At 37.4% G+C, this 12,897-nt stretch overlaps 1 protein-coding gene across 4 annotated transcripts in view; it reads right to left on the bottom strand.

The window, feature by feature from the left end:
• slc2a9l2 (solute carrier family 2 member 9, like 2) overlaps positions 1-12,897 on the bottom strand; it is a 98,484-nt gene that overhangs the window by 62,702 nt on the left and 22,885 nt on the right. For all 4 annotated transcript variants that reach the window (XM_055026965.1, XM_055026966.1, XM_055026964.1 and 1 more), the window contains 2 exons: positions 11,441-11,565; positions 9,726-9,871 (listed from right to left, as the gene is read on the bottom strand). In XM_055026965.1, the coding sequence (XP_054882940.1) occupies positions 9,726-9,871; positions 11,441-11,565 (271 nt within the window). The remainder of the gene's footprint in view (positions 1-9,725; positions 9,872-11,440; positions 11,566-12,897) is intronic.

A 12,897-nucleotide genomic window follows, 5' to 3' on the forward strand; every position in this document is an offset into this window, starting at 1 on the left:
TTAAACCTGCTTGTGTAGCTCCCTACATTACCATTACCCTCCCTGTTACCTGTGAGATGAACGTCTCTGCTGAGCTGTGTTTCTTTAATAACAGCTGTAGAGCAAAGTGAGAGCCTGGTTAGTAAATGTCTTTGGATGATCGTATGTGTGCATCTGCTAGGATCAGAAGAAAAGCCCATCATCCGTCCGCCCGCAGCTGTTTGTGATGAATGTCACCATCTCTATAAGCCTATTTTGCTGATGGTCTGTCAGGGGAACAAGCTGACAGCTGGACCTTGCAGATGTGTGATGCCGTCCCAATTCTCAGAATCAAAAAAGCAGCACAGTTTATATTTGGAAGCAAATATGCTCGGACTCGCGCCTCACAGGAGGGGGACAACATGTTATTGTTAATTACAGAGATGATCCCTATCGGTATTTTGTATTGTTTCTGTCACCGTTTAATATGAAGTCACCATCGGCAACAAGAAGAGTCGTGGCAAGAGCAGCATGTCTGCAAAAAATAATCTGGTAAGGAAAATAACTAACCTGCTTTTACGATAAGGGTGTCAAAAGGTTTATGTTTTATTAAATCTAGAGTAAAGGTATGGCATGTTTTTAGTATTTTCAGTGTGTTTTATTAAACAAGTTGTTTCCTCATCCACACATAAAAATAACTTCAACCTTTGAACCTCATTTGGGCCCCCCAAAGCACTTTGTCTTCATCAATCACAGAAAAAAACACCCTGCAGTAAAGAACTGAGTGGAACTAAGAATAAATGTGTCCTTTTTTAGTGTAATTGTACAATCGGAGAATGGTAGGGATGGTAACAATGGATTTTCCTTCCTTTAATGCCACTTTAATGGTCCCACAATAATATTATTTAAGGAAATAACTTAATGGTGATTAGCCCTTTTTTGCCCTCCTGTATAATAAAAATTCTTCATGTCCCTATTTGTCATTGAAGCCTGATATACTATGTCATACTATATCATGTGAAACGCTCTCATATGCTACAGCAACGCATATGAGAGCGTTTCAATGGCTTACATGGCTATGCAAACCATTGAAATGCCTGCAAAATTTACCAACTGCACAATTCTTGTTAAGTAGTAAGTAGAGTAAGACAGTATTTCCAAAGAGCAGAAGAAATCTTGTTTTTTGAACAATAAAAAACATGACGTGTTGCTAAGAGATGAGCGTGTTTTCTGGTAACCAAGTGCCACGAAGTAAACACCTGATTTTAACTTTTGCAAAATTTACCAACTATATGTTTCTTGTGTCTACGCAGATAAACAGTGTTTAAAAAGATTTCATCTCTTAACACCAATAACTGTCTTGGTGTTAAGAGATGAGCGTTTCTTTTTTTTTTTTATGGTAACGAAGTACAAATAATCTTTTGTGTTAAATGTTTTATAACATATTTACCACCAATGACAAAAAAAAAACACATTTTCAATTTCTGAAAAAATTCCCAACTGCACAATTCTTGTTAAGTAGTGTAATATAAGTAGTATTTCAAAAAAGCTGAATAAATCTTATGTTTTTTAAACAATATTTGTTGTTAATCTGTTCCTAAGAGATGAGCGTGTTTTCTGGTCGCCCAGTGCCACGAAGTAAACATCTGACTTTTACTTTTGCAAAATTTACAAACTGTACATTTCTTGTGTCTAAACAGGTAAGCAGTTTTTCAACAGAGTTTAAGTTTTCTAAAAACTAATTAGCTTGGTGTTCAGATATGAACACCAAGTTTTTTTCCTGGTAACGAACTGCCACGAAGTATAAATCATATCTTCTGTGACGAATGTCTGATGTATCATATATTTACCACCAATGACAAAAAAAAAAATAATAATTTTTCATGAAAAATTTACCAACTGCACAATTCTAGTTAAGTAGTGTAAGTTAAGTGGCATCTTAAATTGCTAAGAGATGAGCCCGTTTTCTGGGAACCAAGTACAACGAAGTGAACATCTGAGTTTTACTTTTGCAAAAGTAAAATCAGAAGGTAATGCATTAGCATTTGCACCACCACTAGCAGAGCATTGCCCACTAGTGGGGGGCCAGTTTACTGCCCTCTTTAGCAGTCCCTAAAATAAGCTTCTTACATTTCAACAATGTTATTTTCAACACAAAAATTAGACAAAATTAAAAAGAAAAACTATTCTAGTTCCATGAATCAGATTTCAAATTTTTGCAACTAAACGTTCTGCAAAGATGATGGACACTGCAGACAACCAATCTCGCAGGATATAGACTAGTGTTGTAGAAAGGTCTTAACCCAATCAAGTCTCACCAGCAGCACGTCTGCACATCAAAAACTGAGCGATTCATCTCCACTGACAATGTGAGTTTGACAAGAGACAAGAAAGTGTGTGGACACACATACCAATCATCAGAAAATGTAGCTTAGCAAAGCCCTGGTGCCATGTTCAACACCGTCCATGTTTCCACAGCCAACAATTTAAAGTTCAGTCACACAAAAAGTGAATCACCCTCTGTTTGATGTATTTCATTGATCTTATGTGTAAAACCAAGAGCACTGACAATCTCGCACGAACAAGAATAACAGTTCCCCAACAGGCTAAAGCGATCCGTCAACCTTTTTTGTCAATCTGTGCAACTCTCTGATGGAGAACACAGAGTATAAATAAAGCTCATTAAGGCAGCTAAATTGAACCTTTGTCTTTGTCTGAGTTATGCTGATAGGCTCGGAATCCCATGGGCCATTAGTGACAGACTGCTCCTGCAAAACCTAAATAAACATGCTCTCCACTGGGAAAAAGGTCAGACGCTGAGCACCAAGGTTACATTAATTATCATTTGTCATGGCTTATCACAATTTGGCAGTCAACAACGAATGACATCTTGGACCAGCTCCCATTAACAGAAGCCGTCATGGAGAGAACGCTTGATGGAGTCCGCGTTCAAAGGCCAGTCCAGCATGTTGATGCATTTACCACATGTCATCTCTCGCTAAGTCCGAAATGGTATGTCACAGAATGCGTAGCAGCTTCACAGAGACATGCCATCATATATTTAGAAAGATAGTTTAAAATGTGACATGGGTCAAATCAATACATATGGATTAATAATCTAGTCTGTAATGCTTCAGTCATTCAGTTTCCATTTCTTGTGAAGCAGAAATCAGTTCACAGTCTACCTGTCCCTGCTTGTTGTTCTTCTGCCTCTCACCAGTTTTCTGCTCGATTGATATTTTGTTTTGTTCTGTCTTTTTCCCGCTAGACTCTGTTTTTTTCTGTTTTCTGCACACGGATTCATCCCTTTGCCCTCAATTCATTCCATCCCTGATCTCTGTGTGTCTGAGCCTTTCCTGCATTCCTATCATGTCTGAAACAATACTTTATTGGACATGTGGTGCAGAAAAACAATCCTGGAACATTCCTGTAAAAACTAAGATTCATCATTCAGATGCAGAAAAGCTGATTCACCATCTAGACCAGTGGTTCCTAAAGTCTGGGTCGCAGTGCTGTTGTCGGGGTTGGGGAGCGCGGGAACAGTATGGATGAGAAAAAAAAAACAGTTACACTGTAAAGATGTTTTTTAGTGTGTTTTGTTGCAACCTGAAGTGTGAAAAAACTTCAGTGGAGTTTGAAAACAAAATGTGTGTATAGCTTTGTGTCTGGTTGAACAATATACGTGCCCAGTTGATGTTTTTTATTCTTTTTTGGGGGGGATTTTAATGTATTCTATAGGGGGCCCAGAAAATCTTTGGGAATCACTGGTGTAGGTGCTTCTGCACATTTGTGTGAGAAGTCTGTAACTCTGACGAGTTCCGCATTTTTATTACATCTTGGTAGAAAGAGCAAGAGACACGAGAAAAACAAACCATTCTGTAAATAGAAATTATGGAGCTTGTTTTAATTTTTCATACAATCAATTGATTTATTGCCTATTACAGCAAACGTGGTTCTTGGTTGAGTAATAGAGTTCCCTGTTCCAAATTTTGAAGTGTCTTTGATTTGATTAACTTAAAGTCCGACCTTGACTGAACCCATAAATGTGAGATAAAAACCAAATTTTGCAACAGAGCAAACTTTGTTAGACTTTAACCATGTACTTTGCTTGTCATATAAACTCTTTGTACACATATGGCAAGTGGCCTGGTAGTGCACTGTTTGTTCCCTTGCAGCCAGAAGTACGTGGGTTTTAATCCTGGCTTGAGGGTTTTCTGAATGCGTTGATTTTCTCAGGCTACCCTGACTTTGTCACACAGTCCCAAACCATGACTGTTAGGTTAATTGGTCTCTCTGAATTGCCGTTAGCAATGAATAATGTGCTTGCAACACAGATTCCTGTGAGTCTCTGTGTTGCATTGTAATGGATCCAGAGACTATGAGCCGCCCCCTTATCCGGCGAGGATAAGCAGGTATAGACATAAAAAAAAAGCAGAAATCAAACCACATAATTTCACAAAAAATATAAACATACTTTAAAAAGCAAGTATGTCAGAGAACATATCCAGAGAAAAGATCCACAGCAAAATAAATTCTTTAAAAATCATTGTGCTCTGCTGAATGACAGGCCAGGCACAGCCGAGGGAGATATAGCACAAGAAGCTACGAGAAAAGGTTTATTCACAACCATCAGCCTTCTCCATGTGCTGTCCTTTGAACTGATGCAAAAAGGTGCTTCATGCAAGATTCACTGGCTTGAAAAGGTGTTTGTCACTCCTATTTTAAATGCTTGAATGGGTTCCAATGCTCTGCTGGGTGTGTGAATCACATATATTTGTGCCATAAGGTTAGAAACCATACAAAACATGAAGCAGAAAGAGGATTTAAAGGCTTATGTTGCCACGTTCAATTTTCACAAAAATACATCAACTTCAGTTTCAGACAGAACAGAGACCTGATGTCTAAATATTTGTTCAGATTGTTAATGGCGGCAGTAATTTTTGATCAGACGATGTACAGCATGTCCTAATGTTTGGTCAATGAACAATTAAGAGTCAAAAACCTCTTAACTAGATTAAAACCAGGCAGGCTAAGAGTCGTTGAGGCAATAATATTCAACACTTTCCCAGTAGCCAAGAGTCTGGCATTATACAGATACATGGCAGTAAATCGAAATGTGTTCTGACGGCTTGTTTATAAGAATAAACATAGATTTTCATCAAGGGCACATTTCTGTATAAATATGACTTTTTTCTCTTTTTTTATTGGTCTGATGTAACATTTTGATCTTAAATGTCATGTTTCAATTTGCTTCAAGCAGTATTTTCTAATACTTAATAGAAATAATGGCTTCAAATTCAGTCTGTGTGTAATTAATATGCGTAGTGTGAAATAAATACATTAACTTTTCAATAATATTCAACAGTGTCCTGGAAAACACGCATTATTATGTTTTAACATAATAAACATAATGTAGCATAAAAGTATCTTCACTGGGTCACAAGTACCTTCAGTCCAGCACAAGTTTGAATATTTTTTCGAATCGAAAACTCCAAATAAATCTCGGATGGACAGAAGAAAAGAGATGTACGTGTGTATACTTGTATGGATCCAGGTCCAAAACATTTTAAATGTACATTTCGAAGAATCATGAAACACTTAAATACAAGTTCATTTTACTTTCAGTTTTACTGCACTTTTATTTATTTATTTATTTTTGCAATCATAACTGATCGCAAACTGAACATCAACAAGTGCCAACAGATATAAATATGCTTAATTAATTTCAGAAGACATTTTCCATAATTATTCTTTTTAATACAGTGCCAAACGTAACTAGTTATCTAAAGTCTGCAAATTGTGCCAAGAGGAGAGCTGTTGATTATTAGCACTCGTGACATAACAGATTGGCTTTCAAAGCTCATGTGCTTTAGGCTCATGTCTGTTTCTGGGCCTAAAAGATAAACTAAGAATGCAGCACGCAAATAATTGAGCGGGTTTATGATGGATCCCTGTCATGACAATCTTTCAGTGGCAAGCAGAATCATCACCGACCATACCCAATGTTTTTGCTACAATAGCCAATAAGGTGTGAAGGGACAGAGTAACACTTCCTCTGGGTTAGCAAGGTGTGACTGACAATTCCTGGTGCTATCTAAACGAAATGAGACAGACAGATAGGCCCAGACACGTACTGTGAAGTGAAGGGTAAAAGTTTTTTTTTTTTTTTTTTGTAACTGAGGTGCCTGATGGGCGATGTTGGCAGCTAGCCTGGGAAAGTGAAGAAAAATAATTAAGTGTGAGCAGAGATGGGCTTTCTCCCAGCAGCAGCTCGGGCTTGAATGTCAAGCCAAACTGGAACGATCTGCTGAGAGGCCGCGGAGTTGAAAAAGTCAGAGCAGAGCTGTGAGACCTCATCAGTCGGAAAGACCTTGGCATTTAAACCTTTGTGGCCAACTCTTACATTAATGTCGCCAGGAAGATGTGGAGGGGAAGCCGGCTGACACGAGAGCCCAGGTCATGAAAGTTGTTCGGATGACCTCATAAGGTAACTCATTAGGATCAATGTCGCGGGGCCAAAAGTGGATGTTAAGAGGCAACGTAAATCAATGAGTATTCTACCTGCAAATAACACACAAGTTTCATTAAGAATGTTCAAAAGTCAAAGTAAATGCACTTTAAAATGGAAATTAGATATTATATATTAGATTTTTTTTTCCTTTTCTTTAATAGGATAATTTTGTTGTCTTAAATTGTTCAAAGCATTTGTAAGCACAGAATGACTCAAATATGAATCCCCAGCATTCTGTAATTCATCCAAGATTGTGTACGATTTCATTTCCTTTAGTAGGTTTTCATCCTTTGCATGTTCTGCTGTGTGATAAAACAGTCATTTAATTTTGATGGAGTACGATTACAACACAATTTTGTGTATTTTCTGAGCAACTTTTGTGACAGATGAACAGAAAGTAGTGTACTGATGCAGAAGGAAAATAAAATCAATGTGATTATTTTGTAGAAATGAGTCCACACTTTGACATTAAAGGGGTTCTTTTGAATTTTTATCTTTTTTTTTTTTTTTTTTTGTTAGTCATTATGGATTTATAAAAACAGCAAAAACGGGAAAATATTCCTTGGGATGAAACCCTTTTATTTACTAATGCCTGTAATGTTAAATGTGCATTTTCCCTCATTGTTGTACAAACAGGATTGTAATCATTCTTATATGTTTTAGCAGCAAGGGATTGTGGGCAACACTTACATATAAACTTATAGGCATTTTCTTAGTATTTGTTAAAATTGATTTTAAACTGTAACTTCTTCTGGGAATCTTTTCCTCACAAATCTTTGTTTGAATTTTGTCCCGTACTCCTGACTGAACTGCTATATAAAATGTGTAGTTTGCTGTTGCTCATGTTCAGGGGTTGACACACATTTTCGCACCAAAACACAATTTTTTTATAGCTGGACATTTTTTCTGAAATGTCGGCTGATTTCATGATGCGTTTGGTGTTGATGTTGCTTTTAAGTCATTCCAAGGCTTACAAAGTCATGACATCATGACTGGAGTTTTCACAAATTTTCTCAAGGTATTACATTTATTTCTGGATTTTTTTTGGATTTCTAAGAAAATTTTAAAAATCAGCAAATTAAGCAAACAAGCCAAATAGAAACCACTAGCTCAGTTGTTTCATCCTGACTGAGCTAAAAAGGAAAAAATTAGTCTGATTTTGTTTTGAGCAGTTCTGTATCTGGTTTCAACCGCACCTTCTAATGACTATTTTTAGGTCATGAATTATTAAAGCTGATGCTAAATATAGCCACAGCAACGTGAAGAGTGGCCGTGCATAATGTGAACTCTTCTGGTGACGTGGGAAAAACGTCCTGGTTCTGCACAATTTATGACCGGTGCGCTTTCCCGACTGCAATTCAATACAAGAGACGAGGGAGGAGAGGAAAGCAAGGCCATTTCAGTGCAAACAAGTAAAGGTGATTTCTTAGCTAAGCTGATATCTGGCTCAGCACCGAAGTGGCTAACGCTTATTAGTTCTTATAGAACAACTGACTGAACTATAAAACCAACCTGGTTGGTTTCAATGTTAAACCAACCATTAATCTTGACAAATGTTAGGTATCAAGCTCTGTTTTTGTGTCATTAGCCATACTATTCAGCAAACAAATGATCTTTCAGGTTTACAGTGAAGTGAAGAAGTAATTCTGTGGTTACAGCATCTCGACTGAAGAACCTATTATATTACGTTGAAGACCTAATCTTTAATTCCCTCAAGTAAAAAAGATTAAATTAATTACTACCAGCCTTACCAATGTTTTTAATTTAAAAAAAGAGCCCTTGAAGCTACATCTCTTTTGGAACAGGAAGTTATTTGTACCATGCATTAAAATAATTTGAAACCACAGACTCTGATGGACTTTTGTTGTACGTAGGACCTGTTCTGTTTTCGTGAAACAAAACACCTTTCTCATGAGTATATGCTGACTGTAACCGCAGCTGATGTTCATCTGGCAGGAAAATCTTGTCTTTTGCTTTGATGAGCCGTCTGTCAGAGCTAAACATCTGCTGATGTCTGCAGATGACAATGAGTCAGGAACTGACCTCCCACAACAGCACAGTTGCATGATTAGCCACAATAATTACCCTAAGTTGCAATAATATTTCACTATGTTTGAGCTAAATGCTTTAGAAAAAGTGTGCAGCGCCATTCCTTTGTCAGCAGAGATTTAGTCAGTATTACCAAATTTTAGGGACGACCTAAACATCTCCTGCTCAGCCATGTGTGTCTTTTTCAACCTAGTAGAGCTAAGAGATTAGGAGCAAATTACAAAATCCTGAAAGTGTCATGTTTGGCTGGTTTTGCTATGAACAAAACAGCATCCACGTGGAGGTTGTATGAAGAAGCTGAATGTTCACAGAAGCTGAATGTTTGCTGAAATGTATTTTTACGTGAACACCGGACCATGCCTTCAAGCTTTTAACATATTCTTTTTCGCACCTTGCCATATACCCGTTTCAGTAATCAATTGTGTCACCAGCTGCCCTCAGCATTGTTTTCTACTTGACTCATTCAATAGACTTCAAGGGACGTGTCTATAGCAAACACTAGAGAATGCAGAAAATATATAAGGAGTCGTCAGTGAACTGTCAAAGCGGACCTGGAAATTAAACAAATCAACACAATTAAACTTAAAGATTTTTTATTTTTTTTAAATCTATGTCTCATAATGGAAGAGGCAATTGGTAATGTTTTCCTCAGCTACAATTTGTCATGGTTTAGGTCAGGCCAGCCTGAAGGAAAAATCATCCACCGGTAAAAGGAGTCCGGAAAAACTGATTATCTGTCTGCGCGATCGAGGTTTATTGTGTTATTAATTGTTGAAGAGCTTATGTAATAGACCGAGAGAAAAAAAAAATACCAGCAGCCACCTGCAAATTAATGCACAGACAGGCATGTAAATGATCCAGCAGATTCAATAGATTGTGGTTCGTGGAGGACAGATAAGCTGCTGTGCAGCTGAAATCCAGATGATGTTTAAAAGGTGTTCACACTCTGCTGTTATACCATGACATGTTACTAAAGCAGACCAAGAAAGGAGCTTCTCCACCTGGATTTGGAAATTACATCAGCTCCTTATCCGATCACAGAACACCGCAGTCATATGTACCACTGTACTTCATGGACTTAGTGATTTCTATGCCTTTTCTTTCATTTTCCAACTTCATCAAAGCAATGACAATCATTCATCAGTGATAAATTGTAAAACTCCACTGCTTATATATGAGGGCATATTATATTTGTTTGCTCACCGACCTGACCCAAGAGCTCAGGTAGACCCAACACTTGTCCTGTGAACACGCCCAAGCAGATCAGGATGGAGTTGAACTGGCCAATGGAGCCTCTGATATGTTTAGGGGAAATCTCTCCCAGGTACATGGGGAGGACGCTCAGTGATATACCTAGAGGGAAAAAAAAAACGAAGGTCACGTAATGGAATAAGGTGAAAAAGGGAAGAAAGAAAACAAAAATGATCAAATAATCTATGGAAGAGAATTACCCAATAACATATTGGTCTCTATTGTGTTTAATAAACTCGGTGAAACGCTCAGGCTTATGGGATCTTGACAAGAGTGCTAATAAACCTGTACTGGCACAAGCAGTGCCAGTACAGGCACTGCTGATTACAGACTAAATGTAATCAGTTTGGTCTGATTGCATTTGATCTGATGTCATTTTAAAATAGGCTGTTTTGTCCAAAAATCATTGTTTTGTGTCTAAGTTCATTTGTTCTGGAGGAGCTTAGTATGTCACTTGGTCTGAGTCTATTTGGTCTACATCTGTTTGGTCCGAATCATTTCATTTCACCTGACTCAGTTTGATCTTAGTCTATTTGGGAATATGCCTTTAGGTCTGAGTCCCGTTATTATCATGCCGTTTTGTCTGGATCCATCGGGTCTGATGCCATTTAATCTGTTAACCTGATAGTAACTTCTTGTCAGCTGTCTCTATCGTCTGAGGTCGTTATGTTTAGAGATGTTTTCCTGAGACCTGAGGATGTCGTAAAAATGCGCTCTACTAACAGTTTCTATCAAATGGCACACATCAAATCTACAACTTTCATTTAGCGAAGCAGATGACTTTCAAAATGTCAACTCGTTGATAAAATTAAAGCAATTCCATACAAGATAGTCAATTTTGTAGGCTTAGTTGAGTAAGACAAAAAATTATTCATGATTATCCACTTGAAGTAAGGAGAGTTATTTTTGTATTTAGTTTGTTTTGCTTTTATTGCAGCTTGAAATATATATATATATATTTTTTTTTGTTTTGTTTTGGTGATGAGAGCGTCCGAGCAGATAGTTCCCTTACTGTTGATAGTGTGATATGTAAGGAATGGTTGTTGCCAAGGCCTCTCCTGGAGTCATTCTCTGATGAAGTGCTGCTTTATTTCCCTCTGCGGTTTGGGTGAAACTCTCAGAACAGAAGGCAATTAGAGCGTCTCTGATCGTCACCAAATTCATATTTGATAAGCAAGTTATTTTGCACATCTGCCTATCTTTATTGCCTTTGCCTCTTGATGAACTCCAAACACTTTCTTTACCAATATAATATTTACCTTAATTTTTTCTTCTTTTTCTTTTTTTTTGTTTGTTTTGTTTATGCAGACAAGCAGCTTAGTCTTTGGAAAGGTCAAACTTTAAACCTAATTATTTTATCATTACTTAGTTCTGGCAGGAGCATTTTAAAAGAAACAGGAAAGTGTTTCTCTGCAAATGTGTTTGTTCTCTCAGGTTCACAGTCTGCTGCATTTGTTCAACTGTGATAAAAGGCTGAGCAATTAGGTGTTATTTGGAGGGGTATCAAAATTATAATTTAAATTATTAAATTATGTGGAGGAATATCAAAAGGTTTACATAGTTAATTAAACCTTTTTTCCCCCACTCTTGTTTCACCAAAATAAGCAAAAGCTACAGCATTTGTTGTACACCAATAGCAACAAAACGTGCTTCCTTTAATTGCACACTGACCTGAGTTCACGCCCATAACGATCCGGCCGATGATGAGCATCTCGAAAGATCTTGAAATCTCACCCAGCGACAGCAACAAAGCAGCCGTCACAGCAAAGCAGTTATTCAGCAGCAAGGTTCCTTTTCTGGAAAACAGAAAGACAATGTAGATGTGACTCTATGTGACAAAGGAAAGAGGAGAAGATCAGCAGTATAGACATGATGGCAATGAAACCTGAATAGATTTCTAATCCAGTTATTCAAGCCCTTTGTTGAAACATCTGCAGCGCTTTAATTGTGACAAAAGAAGGAGAACAGCAAGCATATCTGACTTCTGTCAAAACATTTCCGCAAGGCACTCCAAAGCAAGAACAATCAGGAGTGACGAGACTCGAGACATCCAAAGGAGGATGAAGAGAATAACTTCACATTTTCGTGGCTTTAGATGTTCATAAAAGGGATGAAAACCATTGGGTGCAAAGGATTCTTCAAGGCCAGGGAAGCAGAAAAAGGTTTTGATGCAGTAGGCCCCTTTTGCCAAGTGGATGGAGAACAATTCATGGAGGATTCATTTCAATTACTTTTTTTTTTCACACAGCAAGAAAAACAAAGTTAAACCACCAATTTCTGAACAGACACTTGAATGTGTCAGTGTGTGTAATCATAATCGACCTAATCATCAGCCACAGGAATTATCAGATTAATAATGGTGTCGGTGGTTTTTTATTCACAAATGAAAGAGATCGCCACAAACTGTGCGTTCAGGCAGCTCTTGCAGACATGTTGCAAAATCCACTTTATCAAAGAGTTTTCCAACAAAAAGGGCCCAAGAAAAATAGTTAAAGCAGAAAGAACTTCAGACAGGCTGTTCAAATTTCGCTTAATGTCCTACAAAGCAAGCACAGACTGTCATATTATGCCCCTCCCTTCACACCTAAAATGAAATTGAAATTTCCCTTTGAAACATCTCGGAGATTTCAAATGTAATCTAGCAGGTGACTCTTTTAGCCCCTTGGGTGGCCTGACATCATTACCGAGTAATCTTGAACTAAATCTACATGAAGAAGCTGTATTAGACTTCAATCTGTCAGCTCGTATGGACATGGAGTTATTTATTTTTAGCATGACTGAGAAGAGATCAAAGTCGTATTTTATGTAGTGGTGAATGAGGTCTGAAAAATTCAACATGTTTTTTTTTATTTAAAGAAAATAAATAAAAAGAAGAAGAAGCACATCTTTAGATGAAAGGATTTGTACCAATGCAAAATCTCTAAGGAATGTTTGTAGGCCAAGAAGAATTATTGTGGTAAAAGGAGGTCCAACTTGTACTAAAATGGTTTAATCTAGTTATATTCAACACATTAAAATATGCTTCTGATAAGGGTCCATAGGCAGATTAAAAGTACAAATAAACTGTTACGTTTCCCTTAGTCCACATTTCTATATTAATGTCGTTGAATAGAATGTAATGTTCTAAT

Source organism: Poeciliopsis prolifica, unplaced genomic scaffold (assembly GCF_027474105.1).
Source record: "Poeciliopsis prolifica strain line A6 unplaced genomic scaffold, Auburn_PproV2 SCAFFOLD003, whole genome shotgun sequence".
Classification (NCBI taxonomy): domain Eukaryota; kingdom Metazoa; phylum Chordata; class Actinopteri; order Cyprinodontiformes; family Poeciliidae; genus Poeciliopsis; species Poeciliopsis prolifica.